The sequence below is a fragment of the Abramis brama genome (genome assembly GCF_963993115.1).
Source record: "Abramis brama genome assembly, chromosome: 20".
Classification (NCBI taxonomy): domain Eukaryota; kingdom Metazoa; phylum Chordata; class Actinopteri; order Cypriniformes; family Leuciscidae; genus Abramis; species Abramis brama.
In genome coordinates this window covers 31933459-31959267 of record NC_139982.1, presented here as the reverse complement: position 1 = coordinate 31959267, position 25809 = coordinate 31933459, and the positions used below count along the sequence as shown (strand labels likewise).

The window sequence follows — 25809 nt, the reverse complement described above, 5'->3', positions numbered from 1 at the left end:
TGGATAGATGCACTTTTATGATGGATAGATGCACTATTATGATGCATAAATGCACTTTTATGATGGATAGATGCACTTTCATGATGCATAAATGCACTTTTATGATGGATAGATGCACTTTTATGATGGACCGATAGACTTTTATGGACTTCAAAACAGAAACGGCCATTCACTGTCATTATAAAGCTTGGAAGAGCCAGGACATTTTTTAATAGAACTCTGTGTTCGTCTGAAAGAAGAATGTCATACACACCTAGGATGGCTTAAGGGCGAGTAAATCATGGGCTAATGTTCATTTTTGGGTGAACTATCCCTTTAACGACCGATGCGAAGCAGAATGGAGCCATCGCCCTGTCGCCCGTTCGAGAACAAAACATTTGCCTTGCACTGCAAAACGACCAATGCTGAGCAGTTAACGGAGTCACTGTGGGCTATTTGTTCATCCTCCATTAATGACAAATCAAAAGGAACGTGAAAGAAAATAACTATGAACGTCAAAGACAGGGAAGTGCATTAAAAACTGCCAGTTGAACTCAAGTATGTTGAAACGATAGCTTCGCAGCGGCACTGCCCTGAATGAACTGAGCGAGGAAATCAAGCCTTATCCACTTGCATAGTGTCCACAAAGAGATTGTGTGTGTAAATGTGTGAAGATGGAGATGCTGGAATCCTTCGGGGGGGAAAAACAACAATAATCCTTATGGCTCTAGAGCAGCAGTCCAGAACATTCGCACTCCATGCTTTAAACACATTGTAGTGACTTCCAGGAATGTCTTTGCATTCAGTGAAGATTTCCCACGCTCTGTAGGTCCGTGTGTGTTTTCCCGAGAGCTTGCGCGTCGTGTGTGTCTCCTCTCTCCTGAGTATGTTTCCAGCAGCACAGAGAGGGAGGCGTATGGATCTGCTTCTTCTCCTCTCTGACGGCGCCGAGAAGAAGTCCGGGGACAAAGAACCATAAAGAAATCAGGAACATCATTGAACTGATGTCATAAGCTCCACACCATGTCCTCATGTGAACCAGTCACATTTCTGCAGAAAAGCGGCCAGTCACTTCTCCCTGGAGAGAGAACGAGAACACATCTGAGTATTAGAAATCTCAAATATGAGACAATTTTAATAGCAGACACACACAGTCAAACCACAAATTATTCAGACACCAGATATATTGTTTCACTAGTGTGTGATCAGGACACTATAGTTCATTTCTGTAAGTGAGGAGAGCAGAATAAAGTAAACTGTGACATATTATACCCAATAATTCTTAATACAGTGACTACCAGTGACATTTGGGGCCATAAATGATCCAGACACTTTGAGCTGATCATGTTTTGCTGAAGTGTGTTTTCTTTAATTGCTAATGCTCTTTTTACACACAGACTGAACACAATGAAGCATTGCTTGGTCACTGGTTGAGCTAAACTGGTATTATCTAATTGTGTAGTTAAATTTAACAGCTGACAGATATTCAACATAATTCATGTGTGAGACAGTCTAACAGAAGGACGGACAAAACCAGTCAAATATCAACTGAGTTCTGCTCATATTTTATTACCATTTTCTAAACTATAGCGAATAAACTGTGATGATGTGAGAAATGTTGAAGGCGTCTGAATAAAGTTTGGTTTGACTGTATATGCTTCATTATATGTGACTAAACAGCCATATAAAGAGGCCTTGATATATGAGAGATGTTCACCACTAGAGGACAGCAAACACTGTACAGTCCAGAATCAGTCGAGGATAAAACATAATTTAGGGCTGAATGGCCCATCAATATTATTATGGTAGCAATATAAAAGTTAACTGTCATTGTGAATACTGTGCTGAATGTAACGCGCTTTTATTGGTCATTAAGTTCCTAAAGACCGTGTTATTGAGTTCAATTTATTTCTGCAGGTCATTTCTTTGAAATAGTCCTATTTAAAGAATTGGTTGAAACAGTTTAATGTGCATGGACGTCCCCATAGCATTTATTTTTGCATGCTTTACAACACTTTAAGGGGAAATATACATATGGTAAATAGTGTAATCACTATGCATTATGTTGGCCCACATAAAAAAATTAACTGAATTATTTTTTTTATTCTTTGAATTTTCAATTCTTGCAATTCTACCCAGCAACAAAGACTTCGATAACGGCAAAATAATGGTTCCTCTGATAAAAAATGAAAAGAAAAAAACCCACCTTTTTAAACAATTTCAGGGCAAAACCATACTGAGATATAAATCAAATATTTAAAAGAGGTGATTATTACAGTATATTTAGCTATATCGCTCAGCCCTAAAATGTATTAGCCACATTTTTTGTGCTTGTAGATAAAGATGAACTATCTTACCATTCTCACCTCCGTGCGGGGGGGTAAAGTGAAGGAGCAGAGGCTTGTTGACTCGCAACAATGGCTGAAGAGGAGATACCTGTGAGATGGAGAAACACCTTCATTATGAAGCTTTCTAAACAGCAGTTTAATCAGAGTCAAGGCCAGCTAACATTTTACAAATCATCCCTTTTAGTCAACCTAAACTAAGCTACAGTCACACCAAACCCTATTCAGACATCTTCAACATTTCTCACATTATCAGTTTATTCGCTATAGTTTCTAAAATGGTGATAAAATATGAGCAGAACTCAGTTGATATTTGACTGGTTTTGTCCGTCCTTCTGTTAGACTGTCTCACACATGAATTATGTTGAATATCTGTCAGCTGTTAAATTTAACTACACAATTAGATAATACCAGTTTAGCTCAACCAGTGACCAAGCAATGCTTCATTTTGTTCAGTCTGTGTGTAAAAAGAGCATTAGCAATTAAAGAAAACACACTTCAGCAAAACATGATCAGCTCAAAGTGTCTGAAGAATTTATGGCCTCAAATGTCACTGGTAGTCACTGTATGAAGAATAGTTAGGTATAATATGTCACAGTTTACTTTACTGTAGTGTCCTGCACACACTAGTAAAAAATATAAAAAAAATATATCTGGTGTCTGATTAATTTTTGGTTTGAGTGTATTTTGAATTGCTTACCTGTAGCATAAGACAGGTCGTACTGTCCTGGGAGTAGTGGATAGCCTAGATGATGGTGGGAAGGCATGATCCGCTGAGAAGGTGAAGATCTCGGACGTTCACCGTCTCTTTCTCTGTCACCCCCACTTCGGTCTCTTTCATGGGGCATCTTTTCACCCACTGTGGGCGATTTGCTCTTGTACTGGTTAGCGTGCTGATGCAAGATGTCCAGGGCTTTGGACTCAGACGCAGACTTGCCGCTCACCGTAGGACTGGCACGAGCCTTCTCGCCCTCCTCACCAGGGGGCATCTTACTGCCATATGAAGAAAAAGGGTACGCTGGCGACAGGTACGATCCTAAAGAAAGGTGAAATTAACAGTGACCCTTTAAAAATCAGCATTCTGGTTATAGGCGAAATTACATGTTTCCTAAGATGGTCTCAAAAAAATCAGGGATGCACGATATATCGGCCACCATATCGGTATCGGTACCGATATATGTTCATTTTTAATGTTATCGTTATCGGCCAGATATACAAGTTTTGCACATATGTATAATTATATATGTACATATAGTTTCTCTTTATGTATGTGTGTGTGTATATATGACATGTATGCGTATTTGTAGGCATTCTTCTCTAATTAATTTGATTTAATTTTTTCTCTTTACTCACGTTTATGTATTCAAACGTTTACATGTCTTTATTTATGTATTCAGTTCAACATGTATGACTTGTGCTTGTAACATTCAGGAATGAGGGCAATGTGAAGACTTGTTTTATCATATCGTATTGCTGTTAATGGTTCCCTGTTTATGTAAAGCTTAATAAAGAATAAAAAAAAAAAGTTAAATATTTTGTAATAAAAAAAGAAAATTGGACGATATATTAAAGGCGATAAATAATGGATGATTTCCTTCAGCTGAGACACTTCAGATGCGCACTGTTCAACATGATGGTTTTGAATTGCTTGAAATATGACTGAAATCACTTCAAAAAAGGAAAATAGTTCAGCTCGAGTCTGTCATATCGGCGACATAAAATTATAATGAGAACATTATAATCGTGTGCTTGGGACTTGGCCTTTAATGATGAGACTTTGTAATCAGGCACTCAAATTATATACAAATTTCAATTTCGATTAATCGGCCAATATATCGGTTATCGGCTTTCAAATATAAAGAATTATCGGTTATCGATATTATTAAAATTTTCATATCGGTGCATCCCTACAAAAAAATTACAGCAAAAAACGTAGTTAGCTCAACAAAAGGACTTACCAGGGTAGTTCTGCATCATGACAGTAGGCACCCCCCTGTATCCCGGATGGCCGGGGTCATAACCTTGACCATAGGGGTATCCGTGCATATAAGACATGTATGACTGGTGCTGCGGCAGAGGTGAGGAAAACTGCATATGTGCTCGTGGATCTTTGCTAACTCCTCTATGCTCCTCTGGGGCTGATGAAGTTCGTGGTTCTGCCACTTCCTTATTTTCCTCTTTAGAGGGAGTGTCTTTATGACGTGACCTTTCATCTTTGCCCTTCCGGTCTCTGTCCCGTTCTCTGTCCCGATCTCTGTCCTTTTCCCGTTTGCACTCTTCCTTCCACCTCTCCTCGTCAATCTGTTTCTGAGCATCAGGGTACTTGCTGGGGTAAACGTAGGGCCACAGTCGAGAGTCTGGCTCCTGGAAAAGAAAGTGGAGTTAGAGATGCCCATTATGAAAGAAAGGTAAGTGCATAGTGAGGGTTCTTATAACTATTAGGGCTGTCAAATAAAAATCTGAATTTCGAATATTCGTCGAATAAATTAAAAAAACCCTGCACATTCGAATAAAAAAAACATTTATTCGCATTTTTGATGTCAAGATGCGCGCGAGACGACGTAACTGATGCGGTCTGTTTTTATTCGCTTATCCAGTACAACCGGTGCGGCTGTGTTGTTAAATTGAAAAATGGCAGGAAAAGGCTTTTTACTGATGAAAACCCTCTCAGTTAGTGGCAAAAATCGTGCAACGACATACTTGCATGTTACTTATGCACTTACACTGTTTTATGCACTATTAAAACCTAATTTTCCTTGCATGCACATTAAGGAAATTATATTTTATTTAAGAACAATTGTTTCAAAAGTTAATGCACTTTAAAAAGTGAACACTTGCACCCTCTCTTGTGGGCATAGGAGACAATACAGTACTTTTTTTCCTGTAACATTAAGTATTGCCTTTAGATTTCGTATTTTGTTCTTAAAATGTCACTCAAGAGTTTTACATTTCTCAAGAAAGCCATAAAGGTTAAAACTGTGATGAAAATTACTCTATAACTTGTACTGTAGAAAGAAACCAAAATAATGTTTAAGTGCCATACCTGTCTATACATGTACATTGCCTCCATGGCCGATCTTCCAGACTCGAGGCCTGGTTTCTGCTCGTCCTTTGTATGATGGCCAGCTTCACTTAGCTTCATTTTCAAACCCTCACCTTGCTGGGTCTGTCCCTTGCCATCTTCCCCTTTGGGGATAATGACTGACTTGCCAGGCTCTGAGGGATCTTTGGGCTTGCTCTGTGGGGACGGCTTGCCCAAGTCTGAGATGCTTGGCGCCTTAGATAATGTTGGAGGAACTGAAGCTTTCTGCTTCCATTCTTCTTGCTTAATGGAGGCTTCCCTGTCCTTCTGAGCGGCCTCTGATTTCTTCTCTGCAACACGATGCTGCTCAGCAGCTTGTCGTTGTCGGTCCTCACACTGTTGCCTGTAAGCTGGGCTTGTGTTCATCAGGTGGTTATGATAGGCCTGATCTGGTGAATAGCCAAAGGGAGGTACATAAGCATACTGATTGTAATAGAGGGGCTGCATGAACATGCTAGAACGCTGTTGAATGACTGAAGGTTGCTGTTGCGGTTGCTGTTGAGACGATACACCTATGTCTGGTTTTCGTTCTTCAGGCGGCTCTGATTTGCCCTTGTCAATCCCTGGTTCTGGGTCCTCCTCTTTTTTCACTTTCACTGCAACATCTTGCAACGATGTGGCAGGGTTAGAGACTCCTGGACTGGGGTTTGGGTTGCTATAATTGGGCGAGTAGTATGTATCGTAACCTGGATAATAAGAGGGGTCTTTGTTTGGTGGTTGGGATGGGAACAGAGATTTCTTGGCACCTTCCCGAACTGCCTGATCCTCAGACTTGACCTTTATACCATCCACTTTGCCCTCGCCATCCTCCCCTGCATCTGAGATGTCAGAGTATGCTGGGCTATTGGTCTTCACAGAAGAGTTATCTGCCCCATTTTGGGTAACCACATGCAGTGGAGTAAGAGGCTGTGCCATCCCACCACTTTCTATCCGACTAGCCACGCCAATAGAAGGACTGGGGGAATTGTCAGAAAAGCTGTAGATTTTGTCTGCCTCTGCTTTCATGCTGGCTAGCCGACTTTGATGTGGATCCGTGGATCCATTTAATAGTCCCTCACCCTTACTGCCTTGGTCTGAGCTTTCAGAATATGGGCTCTTACCTTCTTCAGGTTTCCCTCCTTTGGAAGGGGCTTTTGGACTGTCTCCTTCCTTACTGCCCTCCTTCTTTTTCTTATCTTTCTTTTTCTTGTCCTTAGAACCACTCAAGACTGGGTTAATTGAGGGATCTCCTATTACTGCAGGTTTGGGTTGAATGGACTTTAGTTGGGGGCTCTTGCTAATGGACTGGACCACAGAGCCCATACTGGCGGAGGAGCCAGAATTGGGAGCAGGGAAGCCAGAGGTTGGTAAGTTGTACAATTGCTGTGGAGGTAAAGAGGGAACCAGGGGTCTTGCGGACTTCATTGCCTTCTGAGCAAGTTTGTCTGCCTTGGTACTACTCCCAGACTTCTTAGCTTTATCCAAGCCTCTTTTATCATCAATGCCATCATTGCTCGTCTCATCTGTAAGACATGGGCCATCCTCACAGCCATCCATGGGCACAACAGAATCTTGCTCAGTTTCTGGCTTCTTCTTGCCAGGCTGCTTCGAGCTGAACTTTCCTGATGAGGGTGATTGGCTCTGGGCATCAAATCCTCTACCTTTGGGTGTGTTCGACCTTGCAGGAGATGCACAACCCTTCTGGGAAATGGATGCACCATTGCAACTACCTGACTCAGGGTGCAAAGTGGAGTCCTCACCATACTCACTATCACCATCTATATCCAGCTTGATGTCATCATCATTGTGAGCACGAGCCTGGTGATATTTAAGTCCATTAATGTGCTTGTACTTCTTGTTGCAGTTGGGATGGGGGCAATCAATGAGAACCGGTGAGGGGCAGCTGCGATCTAAAGAAGGGGGCAAGGATTCAGCTTTGATGTTGGACAGGGGAAGAATAGTATGAGGTATTCCACTATTCGAATTGGTTCGCATTCGTTTGCTACCCTTTGTGTCCTCAGAACTAGAATTGGGCTCCATGTCTGAGGCAGGTTTGTTCTTGCGTTTGTTAGCAGATGAAGGACTAGCCTTTATATCCTCAGGGTTGCTGTTTGGTGGGGTTCGTCGCTCAGAGGAATTCTGACTGCCCCGTCGCCCTTTGCTGTTCGACGCGGCTCGAGTCTTGCTGTTGTTGCTGCCTTTGTTATCAGAAGAGTTACTGTTTTCATTGACTGGCGTATTGCTATTGGGCCTCATTCTTTTACCCCGTCCACGGCCATTCCTCATCTCCAGGTCACTTGTGGGTGACTCACAGAACCTGAAGAAGTGTAAGGGAAAAATTTATTTAAACTGAATATGAAAAACAACTCTTCCATAGAAATGAAAGGGATAGATCACTCAAAAATGAATATTACCCCATGATTTACTCACCCTCAAGTCATCTTAGGTGTGTATGACATTCTTCTTTTAGACGAATACAATCAGAGTTATATTAAAAAATGTCCTGGCTTTTCCAAGCTTTATAATGGCAGTGAATGGCTGTTAAAGTTTTGAAGTCCATAAAAGTGCATCCATCCATGATAAAAGTGCTCCACACAGCTCTGACAATTTTAAATATAACTCAGATTGTATTCGTCTGAAAGAAGAATGTCATTTACACCTAGGATGACTTGAGGGTGAGTAAATCATGGGATAATTTTCAATTTTGGATAAACTATACCTTTAAATTCAGAATCAATAATCAAATAAGTAAGTGCCATCCATTTTCTACCTAAAACTCACAATTATCTGCTAACCACAAAGGCTGCTAACAGTCCTGCAGATATTCTAGTATGAGAAATGGCCTCTCTTCTAAATCAGCCTCTACATTTGGATGCTATAAGTGCTTCTCCAGTGGGCCCTGGAGAGCCAGCAACGTGCTGTGCGTTTTTATCCTCTCGTTATCCCTGATCTAGACAGCAATGCTTGTTCTGATGAATGGCACGCAGTACCACACTGCTGCAGGATTAAGCCAGGGTGACCTGGCTGCTGATTAGATGCAGTGTGATAACATCCTCCAACAGATAAGGCACAAGAGCAACCAAAGAGCTCAATCAAAGCACAGGCATTGAACCATAGTAAAACAAAGCAGCTAAGAAAGCTACCTCAGGGCCTCAGAACAGAACTGAGATTTATAAGGGCCAGCAGAATGACAAGATGATATACATCACAGGTTGATATGTAATGTCAGAGATATTTAACAGGAGAAAAACCCTGTCGGGAGTTGTCCTGTGGGTTAGAAGGAACTAGATAGGCTTTGTTTTATATTTCGATTGTTGGTTATACATCAATTTCATGACATGCTGCTGTTTTTTCAGTGTCTCAAGGCATGACTTTCAGATGGTGCGTGAAGTCACTGTGTACAGCTCTGTAAGTTGGCATCTCCCTCTAACTAACTGGACCACAAGTTTACACCCAAATCATTGCTGTCACTTTAGAGTAGTTGTTTACACTAAAGGTCCTTGCACACTGAGTCCGAAATTCTCATCTGGTGAAAAAATAAATATGTTGTGTCAATCACGTTTACACCTTGCCTGCGAAACTTTCAGCCGTCATAAAAAAATTCGGTTTGGGTTCAATATTCTGCGTTTTTTTGCATCCGTAGCAAAGCATTTTGAGAGGTGTTTTGACAATTCAGAGCCACCGTACAAGCGATCGCCAAAAAACAGAATCGTTCAGGATCAATTGGTTCACGGAAATTGGTGGTCTTCTTTTTAATATGTGGCTCTAGTATTGCATTAAACTGAGCCTCTGACATCCTGAAGCTCGGGATAATCCCGCAGAGAACTCTCCTTCCTATTTACGCAATCTCAGGATTGGATGGACCCAATATTTCCTCTTTCTTTTTCTCTTTTTAAGAAGAGAGAGGACAACAAAATCATCCTCACTGCTTGAAGACTCCATTTTGAATTGTTTCGCAACGGATTAATTAATACGCATCGGACCCAGTGTGCAAGATTTCTGTGCGTGACGAATTTTTAGGATGACGAATATGAAAAAACGCATACAAAAAATTTGGACTCAGTGTGCAAGGACCTTAAAGGTGAATTATGTAATATTTAGGAGGATCTGTTGGCAGAAATGCAATATTATATACATAACTGTTTTCAGTGGTGTATAAACCCTTACATAATGAACCATTATGTGTTTATTAGCTTAGAATGAGGCATTTCTCTCTACACACACCGCGGGTCTCCTTACATCCACATGTTTCTACGGTGGCCCTAATCGGACAAACGCGTTTCGTCACTATGTTGTTCTTCGTGTAAAGAAGCTTCAGCTAAAGTCAGCGGATAAAACACTGACACAATGATGAACAAGTGACAATAATATTCGCAATAACATCTTTTTATTGAATAATTAAGTAAACCTAATTTCTTAATTTATCTTTGTGAAGAAACCTCGTTGCTTAACCGGCAACTCTCTGCTGTCTCAGACGACGACATCACTTCCTGTCGGCCACCGTAACTTCTGTTGGGTGCAATTCGCAACCTCACCACTAGATGCAGCTAAATATTACACACTGTACCTTTAAGTGTCAAATATGTCAGTGGAGAATTCTCCAATCGGGAGAATAGCAGAAACTCAAAAATACAGGAATGATTTTCGCATTCATCATTAATTGCTTTAATCTGCTTTAAGACTGAATGTGACTCAAGAACAAAACGCATATGAATGCACTGCATCATCTTCACCGGTGCTCTCCCCAGGGGTTAATGCTGTGTTAGCAATGTTTGCCTGCAGCCAGAAGATAAAGTGCACCATGGAAATACAGCCTTTTCTGGAACATTACGATTAGAAATCAGAAGCTGCCTCCTAAGGCAGAGTCTCTTAAATGTACACAGTATTATGTACAGCAAATTATTTGTACCATGCAGTGCTGGTATCTGACCTTGGGCAGGTTACAGCATGATATAAACATCTAAATGTTGGAGTGTCTGTACTGTAATAAGCATGTGCAAGGTCAAAAAAAGGAGGCTCCTTCAGACCGTAGCTCATTATTATTGCCTCAAGCTATAATAACCCTTAATCTAAGGGTCATGTGAGAAGTTCGTGGCATTAGGACCCAGTAGAATTGTAACTGAAATGCTGGTCTGTAAGGGACTACTAATGCTTTAGATCGATGCAAGGAGGAGAAAAGAATAGGGAGGATGGGAATCAATTCCTTCATGATGTTGCATTTCAAAAGGCGAGTGTCAGCAGGGGTTGGGGGGGCATTTTGACACATTACCCTCCAGTGCTTCCTTCATTACAGCAAAATCCCAGAGGAGATGAAGGGTCTAGCAGGAGTGTGTAGTGGTGTACGGCTATACGGCACAGAGCTTTACACTGCATTTGGTTACACTTTATTTTAAGGTGTCATTGTTACAGAGTAATTATACATTTAAGTACTGAGTAATATTAATTAACAACATAGTACTTACTATAGGGTTAGGCTTTGGTTGAGGGTTAGTTGCATGTAATTATGCATGATTTACTGTTATTACTATGGTAAGTACAGGTACACATATGTAACAAGGACACTGTAAAATAAAGTGTTACCCTGAATTTGTGTGGCAAAACTGTGCCAAATTCAAATAGGTTTCCATTTCATAGCAAACTAAACATATGTATTCGTAAATTACGTTGAATTAACCCTACAAAAACAGTACAGGCTTGTATTTTATAAGAGTCCTCTTACCGTGGAGGTGCCCAGTCATGTCGAGTGCAGTCTAAAAGGGTGCCCACATACGTCTTGTTCCTCCAGGTCACATTTACAACCAGCATACCTGAAGAAAAGACATCAACATAAGAAATAAGACCTCAAGTACTGAAACGCATATAACAAAGTTGATTTATTTTACTTAACTAGATGAATTAATGCACCTTTTAGCTTCACAGATCACAGATAAGATGCTGGACGAGACGAAGCTACAGCTGAGATCACCTGAAGTCAGATATCTAATTGGGGATCTGGGTTTAGATGCAACGACTGCAACTAATATTACGCCCATGAGCACGATTAGAATATTTAGACTAGTTGGCAGAAAGATAAATGACTGCTTGTTGGCACGAGTACACTGCAGATTTTACACTCCTCAGCACAGATGTCCAAATCTAGCACACCTCGTGTATAAAGACCACAGGAACAGCAGGGTGAGCAGAAAGCTATTAGTATGCAGGGGAAGTAAAGAATAGAGACACTGGTCTGATATTGCTGTAGCATCTCTCTCTCTCTCTCTCTCTCTCAGGAGAGCAAAATAAAGTAAACTGTGACATATTATACCCAAATAATCTATACAAATTTGGGGCCATAAATGATCCAGACACTTTGAGCTGATCATGTTTTGCTGAAGTGTGTTTTCTTTAATTGCTAATGCTCTTTTTACACACAGACTGAACACAATGAAGCATTGCTTGGTCACTGGTTGAGCTAAACTGGTATTATCTAATTGTGTAGTTAAATTTAACAGCTGACAGATATTCAACATAATTCATGTGTGAGACAGTCTAACAGAAGGACGGACAAAACCAGTCAAATATCAACTGAGTTCTGCTCATATTTTATTACCATTTTAGAAACTATAGCGAATAAACTGTGATAATGTGATGTTGAAGGCGTCTTCATATACATATGTTGTGTTTGTTCTGGACTGGATTCAGCTGAGGTATATAAAAAGATTCTTCCGAGTCCCGGGTGTCCAGATCTGTCAGCATTATCTTCCCGCAGGTTGTGTGTTGTGTGCTCCTGCTTGACATTTAGTACAGCAAAACCGAGACTTTGAGAGAGACAGAGAGTGTCGAAAGAGTGACAGAAATTAGCCTGTGCTTTACTGAGCCTCACGTTAACACCCGGTGGAAACAGGATCAGTTTAGCCTGGACCTACACACCTCTGAGACTCCACATCAAAGCAATTCCACCGGGCACACACACACACACACACACACACACACACACACACACACACACACACACACACACACACACACACACACACACACACACACACGCACCTGTATATTCTGTCCCCTTACACTAACCCATCACACACACACACACACAAACCCGACCCCTAACCCTAACCCATCACTCACACACACATCTTTATATTCTGTCCACTTACACTTACCCTACCCATCTCACACACACACACACACACACACACACACACACACACACACACACACACACACACACACACACCAAGGATCTGCCCTTCCCAAACACCACACAAAATTGATCTAGGGTGCTTCTGAGGGCCGTCTCTGCGACCTCTCATTGTGACTGACAAAACACACACGAGATCTCGGTCTGATTTCAAGCCGCTATTCTCGACGGGGCATCAACAGCGCGCTCTAAAACAGCTTATCAAGAGGTGCCAGGCAATAACAATTTCACACTGCAGTCGACTGCAAAGAGACAAAACCCGTCCGTGTGTGTGTGTGTGTGTGTTTAGTTCTGCCTTTCACTCTGCGTTTCCTTGACAACTGGCTGTTCGCTCATTCCATCTCAATGACACAAGTGTGGAAATTGAGCAGAATACTCGAATCATGTCTCCAAATGGGAAATGTTGATAATTGGCCTTTTGTACGAGCCTGAATAAAATACCACTACATCTGCTAACAATTAGCATGACATCAGCTGTTGTGGGAATGGCAATCGTTACCAATGAAACCGAACCCGGGACCACCGACGGGGCAAGATGAGCCAATTCAATGCTGGTTAAACAACTTAGCCCGATCATATGTGACCCTGGACCACGTCACCAGTCACATGTCTCACGGGGATATGAGTGGCGATAGCCAACAAAATATTGTATGGGTCAAAATTATTGATTTTTCTTTTACGCCAAAAATCATTAGGATATTAAGTAAAGATCATGTTCCATGAAGATATTTAGTAAATTTCCTACCATAAATATATAAAACATTTATTTTTGTGAGTGAATGCAGCAAAATCGTGAACATAAATGGACAACTTCTCAATGTTTTGATATTTTGCACCTTCAGATTTTCAATAGTTGTATCTCGACCAAATATTGTCCTATCCTAACAAACCACACACCAATGGAAAGCTTATGTATTCAGCTTATTTGTTATGTATAAATCTCAATTTCAAAGAATTGTCCCATGTGACTGGTTTTGTGGTCCAGGGTCACATATCTCTACATTAGCTCTTCGCTCCGCTGGTCATAGATTGCTCAATGTTCCAAGATTAAAGATTAAAGATTTGCTCCTACATTACAGATTTTTAAATCTTTGCTTAAAACTCATTATTTTTCCATTGCTTTTAATGTTCCTTGATGATTATTCTGGTTTGTATTTTGATTTTCTTTTGCTATTAAGTTTAAAAATGGTCTCTGATTATATTTGTGAAATTAGTTTTCTACTGCGTTTGCTTGTATGTATTGTATCCGCTGTAGTAAAGCACATTGGTCAGCTGCTGCTGTTTTAATGCGATATAAATAAACCAAACCTGAAACTTCAGTGTCATTCTCCCAATCAGGGTTTGAAACTAACGCCCGCCAACACGTCAAACGCGGGTAAAAATCAACAGTGGCGGATAACGCTGTAAAATCACGAGCCAATCAGGCGTGTTACTTATGATTACTCACTTTGCTGGGGAAGTTCATGTAAGACAAATCTGCACAGATTTAGCGCAAATACTCATCAATACTCATCATGATATATTAAATACAGCGTATAGCACACAATCTGCTCATATCTGGCTTGCTTGAACACACACGTCACTACTCCACAAATAACGGCACGGTTGCTCATTTGCATTGAAGCAATAGCGAAGATTAAAAAGCATTGACAGAAAAGACATTGATATCTTCCAGCATCCCACATGTTTCTGATGTTCTCTGTCCTGTATTGATCTGTGCACCTAAAACACGTGTTTGGTGAAAAGGATGAAAGAGGAATGGAGGACGACAGGATTTAGTTTGAATAAATCCAAATTTTATAATATATAAATATAAGCTGTGACATATTTAATCTGTTTTTTTGGCTATTATAAGTTCTGAATGTCCGGTAACTTAACAATTTAGTAGCCAAATTGGCCGGTGAGTACAAAAGTAAATTCCAAACCCTGCTACCAAATGTATTATGTTATTTCTAATGGCATGCAGTGCGAGGGCTCAACTCCAGCAGCCTATAAAAAGTAAGCCGTAATAGTAACCCAGTCTGATTCTTTCAGTTTCAGAGCCTCATTAAATCACACTCAAAACAATCCAGTACAGTACAGGCTGGGAAACAGGTGTGTGCTCACTTCCAGAAATAATAAAGAGTCTCAATGCACAGGTGTGCCACAGAGACACAGTGAAAACACTGATGTGTGTGTGTGTAACTCGCATTCCCTGCCGGTGACCTCTACGTGTCAGCAAGTCTCTTGGCGAAACCTGAGCGCTAGTCGTCAGCTTTGAAGAGACATTTGCACCCTTGCACCGGAGACCTTTATTGCACACTACTTTAGCTTTTATAAGCTTAGAGAGAGAGAGAGAGTCACACAATGTCTGCTGTATAACTGCAGGTGTGGCTGCAAATCCTCCCGCATGCCTCATGTTTCCACAGTAGTGCTTAACTCCGTCAATGGAAGCCCTGACCTGCTCACACCATGTTTACCAAACATGCATGATCTTCCCTGCAAACACAGATCATGTTCAGCCTTTGGTTCCTGTTTTTGGGGAACCAAAATGTTCGAAGAAATGCGTCTTTAGGCTCTATTTTTGTAACCATAAACTAACATTTTGCAATTCTGCAAGAGGGTTTTTGTGAGACAACCTAAAAATAATCCATACAGAGCATTGTGTAATTTTATAACCAAAAATTACCATCACAGAATGTTGCATGGGGGGGGGGGGGGGGGGGGGGGGGGCATTAGAGCTGTCAAAAAGGCTGAAAAGCTAAATTAGAATTTCTTTATTAAATATTAGCAAAGTTCTAATTGTAAAGGCAATACTTTAGAAAAGTACTGTATTGTCTCCTATGCCCACAAGAGGGTGCAAGCGAGAGCAAGTAGCAAATATAAACCATATCAAGCATCACATCTTTTATTGAAATTAAATGACATTCACTTTTTAAAGAGCATTAACTTTGGAAACGACCGTTCTTGAATGAAATATAATTTCTTTAACGTGCATGCAAGGAAAATTAGGTTACAACTATATATAAACTGGATAAGCTAACAAACCGCGTCAGTTATGCCATCATCATGTCTCGCGCACCGCTTGACGACAACTCGAATGCATGATTTTTGCATATGAATGAGCAGTTTTTATTTTTATTAGATAAAGAATAGCATTTATCTAAAAATATATTAAAAAAAAAAATTTCTCTCTAAGGGTAATTTTTAGATTTTATTTATGCAACCAATAAAAAACATCACACCAAATGTTTTCTAATGGCTATTTTGCACATTTTTATAACCACATCTTTACATTCCAAGAATGTTCTAAGAAACCAAAAATGTGCATGCTATATAAAGAAAACAGACTCTAACACATCGGCTTCCAACAAAAACAATGGATTACAATCTAGTCTTAAAACAACAATCTCTTCCTTCACAGAACTGTGAATATAACAGTAAAAAATCTCTCCACACCCAACGTCTTCATTCATCAGTAATTAGTCACAGATAACCTGTAAATCATCTTAGCGTTCTCACAGGTTTGGTCTCAAGACAGCGCTCCTAATTGTGAAGATTAAGGCGAGCGAGGCGCTGAGAGCTGGGGGTTGGAGGGCTATAAACAATGAGATGTAAAACCCAACCTTGTTTCCATCTGCTCATGAAGCAGACGTTTATTCACTCTCGCAAGCCGCCCAATCATTAACCAAGCTGTAACTCTCTCTGGGGAACGAGCCTCAGGCACTTGGTTCCACTTATCTGGTGAATTCTTGCAACGTTACACATTTCCCTTCTCTCTATGCCAGTTAAATCTTATGCAATCTGCAATTCTACAAATGGTTATCTGACACACTACAGTATTAATCTTGATGCAAACAAACCACGGCTCTAAATTTCAATGCAATTTCTCCAGTGAACGCTGAGCTAAATCAGACTCGAGCCGTTCTGACGCAACAGATTCACTGCAGCCATCGACATGTTAAAGGGATAGTTCACCCAAAAATGAACATTAGCCCATGATTTACTCACCCTCAAGTCATCCTAGGTGTGTATGACATTCTTCTTTCAGACGAACACAATCAGTTATTTTAAAAAATGTTGTTTGGCCGGAAACTAGTTATTTTACTTTATTAAGTTTTAAATATGGATATTTTTCTTACACAAATGCATTGCTTCACTTCAGAAGGCCTTTATTAACCCCCCGGAGCAGTGTGGAGCACTTTATCATGTATAGATGCACTTTTATCATGTATAGATGCACTTTATCATGGATAGATGCACTTTTATCATGGATAGATGCACTTTATCATGGATAGATGCACTTTATCATGGATAGATGCACTTTTATCATGGATAGATGCACTTTTATCATGGATAGATGCACTTTATCATGGATAGATGCACTTTATCATGGATAGATGCACTTTTATCATGGATAGATGCACTTTTAACTTTTATGATGGATAGATGCACTTTTATGATGGATAGATGCACTTTTATCATGTATAGATGCACTTTTATCATGGACAGATGCACTTTTATGATGGATAGATGCACTTTTATCATGTATAGATGCACTTTTATCATGGACAGATGCACTTTTATCATGTATAGATGCACTTTTATCATGTATAGATGCATTTTATCATGGATAGATGCACTTTTATCATGTATAGATGCATTTTATCGTGGATAGATGCACTTTATCGTGGATAGATGCACTTTTATCATGTATATATGCACTTTTATCATGTATAGATGCACTTTTATCATGTATAGATGCATTTTATCATGGATAGATGCACTTTTATGATGGATAGATGCACTTTTATGATGGATAGATGCACTTTTATCATGTATAGATGCATTTTATCGTGGATAGATGCACTTTTATCGTGGATAGATGCACTTTATCGTGGATAGATGCACTTTTATCATGTATAGATGCACTTTTATCATGTATAGATGCATTATATCATGGATAGATGCACTTTTATGATGGATAGATGCACTTTTATGATGGATAGATGCACTTTTATCATGGATAGATGCACTTTTATCATGTATAGATGCATTTTATCATGGACAGATGCACTTTTATCATGGACAGATGCACTTTTATCATGGACAGATGCACTTTTATGATGGATAGATGCACTTTTATCATGGATAGATGCACTTTTATCATGGATAGATGCACTTTTATCATGGATAGATGCACTTTTATGATGGATAGATGCACTTTTATGATGGATAGATGCACTTTTATGATGGAAAGATGCACTTTTATCATGGATAGATGCACTTTTATGATGATAGATGCACTTTTATCATGGATAGATGCACTTTTATCATGGATAGATGCACTTTTATCATGGATAGATGCACTTTTATCATGGATAGATGCACTTTTATGGACTTCAAAACAGAAACCGGCCATTCACTGCCATTATAAAGCTTGGAAGAGCCAGGAATTTTTAAAAAAATAACTCTGATTGTATTCGTCTGAAAGAAGAATGTCATACACACCTAGGATGATTTTAGGGCGAGTAAATCATGGGCTTATTTTCATTTTTGAGTAAACTTATCCCTTTAAACTAGCATGTCATTGTTTGTTGATTTTGCAAGAGCTTGACCAAACTCACTGTACGCCTCTTAACCCGGTGATATTACGCAAAGAGGATGAATCATTACAAGTCTGTGGATCATGGAAAACGTGACGGCAAACGAGCTGAAAGTACTTGCTTCATTGTGCTGGCCTTGGCTGTTTTCCCCACTTGCTTAGCGAGGCTCTCAATGGCTGTTTTGCATACTTCTCTGCAGCCTAGCTGCCAAGAGAAGCAAATTGGTGTGCCAGACAAGTCCAAACTAAGACTGCAGGCTTATTCTCGGGGCTAAGAGAAGAGAAGACATTCTCGCTGTCTCACTGAGTTAAGAAACAGACAGTAAAGAGCCTTGAATGATTGACTAGTCGACTGAGGGCACTTGTTTGTTTGTTTTCGCATTGTTTGAAGGGCAGGTAGCACTTTTACATACAACGACAAGCTATATTACTTGAAACCGACAAGGGAAACTAATATCTTTGGGGAAAAAAGTAAAGATTGGATGCAGAAAAACACCCTTTATGCCACATCTGAAGAATCCCATAATCAAATGGATGGAAAAAAGCAGCTGATTCCTTGAAGAGGAAAAAGAAACATGTTGAATTCAGAGTCTGAGGCTAAAGGGCCGTTCACACCAAGAACGATAACTATAAAGATAACTATAACTATATTTGCGTCCACAACAAAGAACGATAACTATAAAAGTTAACTATAACGATAACTATATTTGCGTTTACACCAACAAATGATAACTATATAAGGTAACTATATTTGCATCCACACCAACAAACGATAAAAATCAAAATCAAAATCTTATTACAACAATTTTAAATTTTAAATGCGCGAGCCCTTTAAATTAGAATGGATTCTGATTGGCTGTCAGTGTTTTATCGTTCAACAGCTGAAAAAAAATCGTTCCGAAAGTGATCCCAACTACATTGTTCCCCATATCGTTATCATTATAGCTGTGGTGTGATCTCTGCTATTCTTTAATATTGAGAACGATTTTTAGAACTATATCTTTATCGTTATCTTTATCGTCCTTGGTGTGGAAGTCTGACCCCACCATCTAAAAAGCAATGCACTTGTCATCTCATATCCCATTTCTACCCTGTGCCCTTGCCTCCGAGCAAAAAATGGGTCATTTCCATTGCTGTGGGCCCCTTAGTTCAACCTTCCCCAATGGCCCCACATCAAAGAGGATCTTATTGGCAACAAAGAACTGACGAGCCCAAAAAAAAGAGTGGGGGAAACAAAGGGGCCTGGGTCACCAGTCTAATTTCTCTCGCAAAGACTTTCATTAATAGGCAAGCATGGACCCGTAATCTGCCCCCATGTCCCGCTAGGCTTAGGGAGGGGGCAGGAGAAAGGTCTTCTGGCATTGACCCTGCACCTCCTTCCCCATTCTCTTTAAACTCGTCATTCTCCGTAGTCTCTCTTTTCACCGGCTGAAGGTCAAATGGAGAGAAACAGGGTGGAAAAGGGGATCTATGTGATGGGATGAGACAAAGGCAGGCCAACAAGCTCGGGGAGTCCGTACTCAAGGGTGTTTCAAAAGTAATTGTCTCTGATTAATGAGGAAAAAAAAGATAAATTCAATTTAATGAATTTCAAGTGGTGTAACCATACTCATAAAAAATAAGGATGCACGATATATCGGCCACCATATCGATATCGGACGATATATGATCATTTTTAATGTTATCGGCATGATAAGAAAAATTGGCCGATATGTTAAAGTCGATAAATATTGTATTATTTCCTTCAGCTGAGAGACTTCAGATGCGCACTGATCAACATGATGGTTTTGAATTGCTTGAAATATGATTGGAATCACTTTTTTTTTTTTTTTTTTTTTTAAACGTGCAGCAAGTCTGTCATATCGACTACATATAATGAGAACATTATAATTGCGTGCTTGAGACATGGCTTTTAATGATGAGACTTTTGTTTTTGTAATCAGGATCTCAAAAATTTCATAAAAATTTGGATTTAGATTAATCGGCCAATATATCGGTTATCGGCTTGCAAATATAAAGTGTTATATATCGGCCAATCCCTAATAAAAAATAAATACACCATGAATGACACGAGTCTATGCATCTTTATTAATTATTAATAAAATGTTTTAGTTAAAAAAAATTTATAAATAAAACAAATAATACAAGAATTATCAAAAGCCACTTAAGAAAAATTTGCTAATAAATGACAAACACAAATTTCCTGTTTGACATCTGTTTCTGCACGAGACGAATGCAGGAACAATCAGTCATCCTCAAAGAACAGAACTGGTTGTCAAAGACCTGATTTTTTTTATGAGGTTGCGATCCTTTGACATGTTCGCTCGGGTGGCTGCTTCCACTGATTATCCGGGTCACATGACCGAGGTGAGCCGGTCTCTTGAGAGAGGGGGAAGGAGCGCACTTTTGTAATTTCCAGGCTAGTGATTTAGCACAGCTGAGTAACTTGTGCTTCGTTCCCTTCCCCCCAGACATCAATCCTCAGCACTCCTTCCCCGGAGGACGACGAAGGGTTGCCAGGTGCCGTTTATAAACCCTCGAGTAAAGCAGAAATGAAAGGTACACAAACGCACCTTGCCATTCAAACCATGGGAAATAAACAATGACTCTTGGCTCCCAGGCGATATCTTCCCGTACACTTCCGTATTACTGAAGAGAGCTCTAACGTCAACACCCGCGAGGCCATTTCTTGCTAGTGTGTCTTCATCGGTTTGGGATTTTTTCAGCTTGCAAAAGCCAGAATAAATAAACAAGCTGCATCTGGTCAATGGCTACGTTTACATGCCACCAAATAATCCATTAGTAATTGGATTGACGGCTCAATCGGACTGAAAAGCCTTCATGTAAACACCTTAATCGATCCGATTGAGCTCGATACTAATTAAATGTCGTTCGGATTGTAAGGGGTGGATTATTCCTTTTCTAATCCGATCGAGAGACCATGTAAACACTTGATCGGATTGAAAACTGAAACTGACATGTGCAATGATGTAGAAATAGCGTAATGACATGCGGAACGAGCGGCTCTTCCTGTTGAATAAAGTGTTGTATAAATGAGTGTCCCGTCATCCTATAATCCTCCTTTCTCTGCGTCTGTGGAGCAGGACAACGTCCCACCAGTCACGGTTTCAGACTCTCATCCACAGACGACTGGTTTTGGGCATTTTTACCGCGTGATCAATATAAGCAAATATATTTCCACTCCAAATTATGACCAGAAATGGATAAATATTAGGCTAAGTCTGCTGTTTAAAACAAATAAAGAACCAATGTAGGAGAATAGTTATTAAGCACGAACAGCGGGAAATATATTAGTTCAGTGTGCCATATCAAAAAAACAATTCCGATTTGAAGCTCGTGACATAAACGCGCACATCAACCCGATCACTTGATTAGCGTTCATGTAAACACTACGTTCAGATTCATCAATCGGAATGAATTCAGTCCGGTTGAAACAAAAGTTGTTAATGTAAACGTAGCCTATGACTCTTTGTTCCCAGGCGATATCTGCCCGCACACTTTCGTATTACTGAAAGTAACGTGAACACCCGCGAGGCCATTTCTTGCTAGTGTGTCTTCATCGGTTTTGGATTTTCAGCTTGCAAAAGCCAGAAGAAAAACACAGGCTGCATCTGGTCATTGTTGTCCAATATTGACAGCGCTGACAGGAACGGAGAAAGCCAGCCCGATCCCGCTGCGAAACGCAAGAGCTGTTAGACGAGGAGGAGAAAGACTTTGATGGAAGATCTGAGAAAAAAAGAAAAAAAAAGGAAGAGACAAAAAGGGAAGTGTGGAACAAAACCAAAAGCAGAGCTTGACCACAAGCCGAGAAAGAAAAAGACAGGCTGGATCTGGCATTGTGTGAGCGCTTGGCTCAGTGAGGTCAGTCTGACTGACAGAGAAAAGAAAGAGACAAGAGATACTAAGAAAAGGAATGAATACCACACTCTCCAAGGCAAACATGACAACCCAACAGGGCTCTTTGTGCGTTTTCCAGACCGGCTTGCCTGAGCCGACATCCACATGTCAAGTGTCTGTCTTCATTACATTCTTTCGGAAAAGGGGACAATAGCCACGACACAAGACTTCTGCTCTGGATTTGGACAAATCCACTGTGTTTATGACAGACACGCCGGTTGGAGAGGTGGAAATGTGCCATCAAGAGAAACAGCTTTCAGACAGATCCAAGGACCTCCTCAACGGCAAAGTAAACAACCTCTAATTGTTTGGAAAGGTCTGGCGGTTCTCCAGAACAACGTTTGTCTTGCCTACTTCGCCATTTTCCTTTAAAGACATGCTTTACAGTCAAAACAAAGATTATTCAGACACCAGATTTTGTATATTGTTTCACTAGTGTGATCAGGACACTATAGTTCATTTCTGTAAGTGAGGAGAGCAGAATAAAGTAAACTGTGACATATTATACCCAATAATTCTTCATACAGTGACTACCAGTGACATTTGGGGCCATAAATGATCCAGACACTTTGAGCTGATCATGTTTTGCTGAAGTGTGTTTTCTTTAATTGCTAATGCTCTTTTTACACACAGACTGAACACAATGAAGCATTGCTTGGTCACTGGTTGAGCTAAACTGGTATTATCTAATTGTGTAGTTAAATTTAACAGCTGACAGATATTCAACATAATTCATGTGTGAGACAGTCTAACAGAAGGACGGACAAAACCAGTCAAATATCAACTGAGTTCTGCTCATATTTTATCACCATTTTCTAAACTATAGCGAATAAACTGAGATAATGTGAGAAATGTTGAAGACGTCTGAATAAAGTTTGGTTTGTCTATATATTACCCTTTTATTTCTGGAAAAGACAAAGTCTTGTGGTTAAGGCTCATTTGAACACCAGAGCATCATGCTTTCAAGACGTTAAACGCAGGACTGGTTATGGCTGCCATCCAATAAAAAGAGAGAACTTGCTCCAAACTCTTGGTTTGCGTGTGTAGAGGTTTGCCACCCGGACTCAGGCATCGGGACAACTCTGGCCTGGAAAAGACTCAAGATAGTTCTGCTAAAGCCAAGCTAACGTCGCACCAGCTCACCACAGGGGTGTTTTTCCGGAGAGGAACTTCAGGAGCCATAAAACTCTGGAAGATTTGACATTTCAGAGGGTCAGTAGGTGGGAACGGCAAGAGAAGAGGCTCTTGGTGTAGACCATAGACTGTAAAAAAAGATGGACGACGCCCCTTCACTCTCTTCCATTGGTGAAAAGTGAAGCCGCCAAAGTCCCTAATATGGCGCTGATTTGGGACCTGATTCTGCGCAGTAGTGGAGTCGTGATATCAAGGTCCCGCCCTCACTCACACACACACACACACACACTTACTACAACGTTTACTGCTGAGCAACTCACTGCGTCAGTGTGAAATAAACAGTTATGGACATGTAGAAATTAAAGTTGAAGCTCCAATCTCCTCCTGAAAATCCCCAAAAAAGTCTGTTGGTGCCTCAGAGATACTTCATTTAGCAAAGCTGTCAATCACAGCTGTCAATCATTATGTCGCATTCCCGTTTTTAAAGCATCAAATAACTAACTAAGACCAAAGTTCATTAAAAAAACCCGAACACTTAAACTTACATCAGCGTGATAAAAACTACCTAAAATGACAGAAATCATCTTTGGAAAAAATGTATTTGAAGTGTAATTTGATTGTTTAGTTTCCATTGCGATCGATGGAAGGGCGATCGATTAGAGGCGCGATCGAGGCGCTTATGCTTCACTTTTCAGGACTCGGCGTAGACATGCATGTTGCTACGCTAATCTTGCAAAACGTCACTTTCTATGAGCTTTTTTCTCTCACAATCTACCTTTCCGTGAACTACTTTCCGTGAACTAGGGTTGGGTATTGTGTGAATTGATTCTTATCGATTCCAATATGGTGTAAAACACAAAAAAGTAGATATCATTCACATTTAGTCTAATTGCAAAACATTTAATTTCAGCTGAATATCATGAATAAATTAAAAAAAATAAACAGGCTAAAGAACACTTACACAAGGAACGTTTGCCTGTGGTTTAAAAATACCTTAGAAAAACATCTAGCCTGACTAAGCTAAAATTTAAAGCATTATTAAAGACAAGTAAACACTCAGTAATTAAAAAAGAACAAATAAAAAATTAGCAATCTAAACAATTAGATCGGCCCTCTTCTGAACGGACGCGGGGAGCAGAAGCTCATTTGCATTTAAAGAGACACACACACACAAAAACTGCATGTTTTTGCTCACACCCAAAAAAGGGTCAAATTTGACAAGCGATAATAAATGATCCGTGGGGTTTTTGAGCTGAAATTTCACAGACACATTCTGTGGACACCATAGATTTATGACATCTTGTGAAAAGGGGCATAATATGTCACCTTTAAAGTCATATTGAAATGCTCACAGAGGAATCGAAATGTTAATTTTATAACAAGTATCCGATTCCTGACCTCAAGTATTGGAATCGAATTTCGATTCCCAACCCTCCCATGAACCCCCCATTATTCGCTCTGGTTTTGAGGAGCTGTCACTGGTGGATGGAGGAGGGATTGGGGCATTTCCATCTCCTCATGCTGACAGCTCAGGAGGAGGCCGATCTTTGATCCACACGGGTCTCTGTAAACACTGCAGTCCCAAAGGTCAGCATTTGGTAGTCAAATTACACAGCTAAGAGGAGCTTCAGCCTTCAGGTGCAAATGAACATGACTTTAGTTAAACAGAACGCAACATTTTAGGCGAGAATCACATACATATGCAGGAACAATTCATGCACCAATGATGCAGAAAAACTAACCAGCTGTGCAAGCTCATTTCTGTAAGCTGGTGTGATTTATTCTGACTGCTGATACCTATAACTAGGGATGCACTGATATGAACATTATGGCTGATACCGATAATTCTTTATATTTGCAAGCCGATAACCGATATATTGGCTAATAAATCTAAATAAATCCTATTTTTTTACAATTTCTGAGAGCCTGATTACAAAAACAAAAGTCGCACCATGTCCCAAGCACACGATTATAATGTTCTTATGATAATTGTATGTAGCCGATATGACATGTTGCACAGAACTGCATTAAGTGATTTCAATCATATTTCAAGCATTTGTGACCATCATGTTGAACATTAACATTAAAAATTAACATATATTGGCCGATACCTATTTTAATTGTAAAAAATTAACCACAAAAGTCATTACTGATTCTTGCTGAATGAGATATCATTAGTGAGAACTAAATGAAAATAAACTAAAACAAACTAAATTCCAATATGGTCCTTTTACTATCGGTCTTTGGACCAAAACTATAGTTATCTGAAATAAAAATAAATAAATAAAAACTAAAAACTAACATTACAAGAAGTTTAAACTAAAATGCAAATATATTTTCATGAATACAAAACGGATAAAAATAACCATGATTTTTTTTCCATTTTATATAAAATGCTAGTTTTCAGAGAAACGAGTATGTGAACCACCATACTCCATACTTAATAGCATTGCCATTCACAACCAGGGTCTACCATGAGCATATTAAAACCATCACAACAATCATTTTGAGCGGGAATTAATGTAAACACAGATATCGGATACCAGTCCTGTCTAAAGTGAATGTAAACCGGATCGGATATGGTGAAAAGATGGGATCTGTG

The 25809-nt window shown here is 39.9% G+C and overlaps 1 protein-coding gene across 5 annotated transcripts in view; it reads right to left on the bottom strand.

Annotated features, from left to right (window-relative positions):
* Positions 1-916: 916 nt before the first annotated feature.
* The window catches only part of znf609a (zinc finger protein 609a), a 107101-nt gene continuing 82208 nt past the window's right edge, over positions 917-25809 (bottom strand). For all 5 annotated transcript variants that reach the window (XM_084095958.1, XM_084095962.1, XM_084095961.1 and 2 more), the window contains 6 exons: positions 11105-11192; positions 5368-7702; positions 4283-4688; positions 3025-3360; positions 2337-2415; positions 917-1057 (listed from right to left, as the gene is read on the bottom strand). In XM_084095958.1, coding sequence (XP_083952084.1) covers positions 2342-2415; positions 3025-3360; positions 4283-4688; positions 5368-7702; positions 11105-11192 — 3239 coding nt within the window. In that variant the 3' untranslated portion in view covers positions 917-1057; positions 2337-2341. The remainder of the gene's footprint in view (positions 1058-2336; positions 2416-3024; positions 3361-4282; positions 4689-5367; positions 7703-11104; positions 11193-25809) is intronic.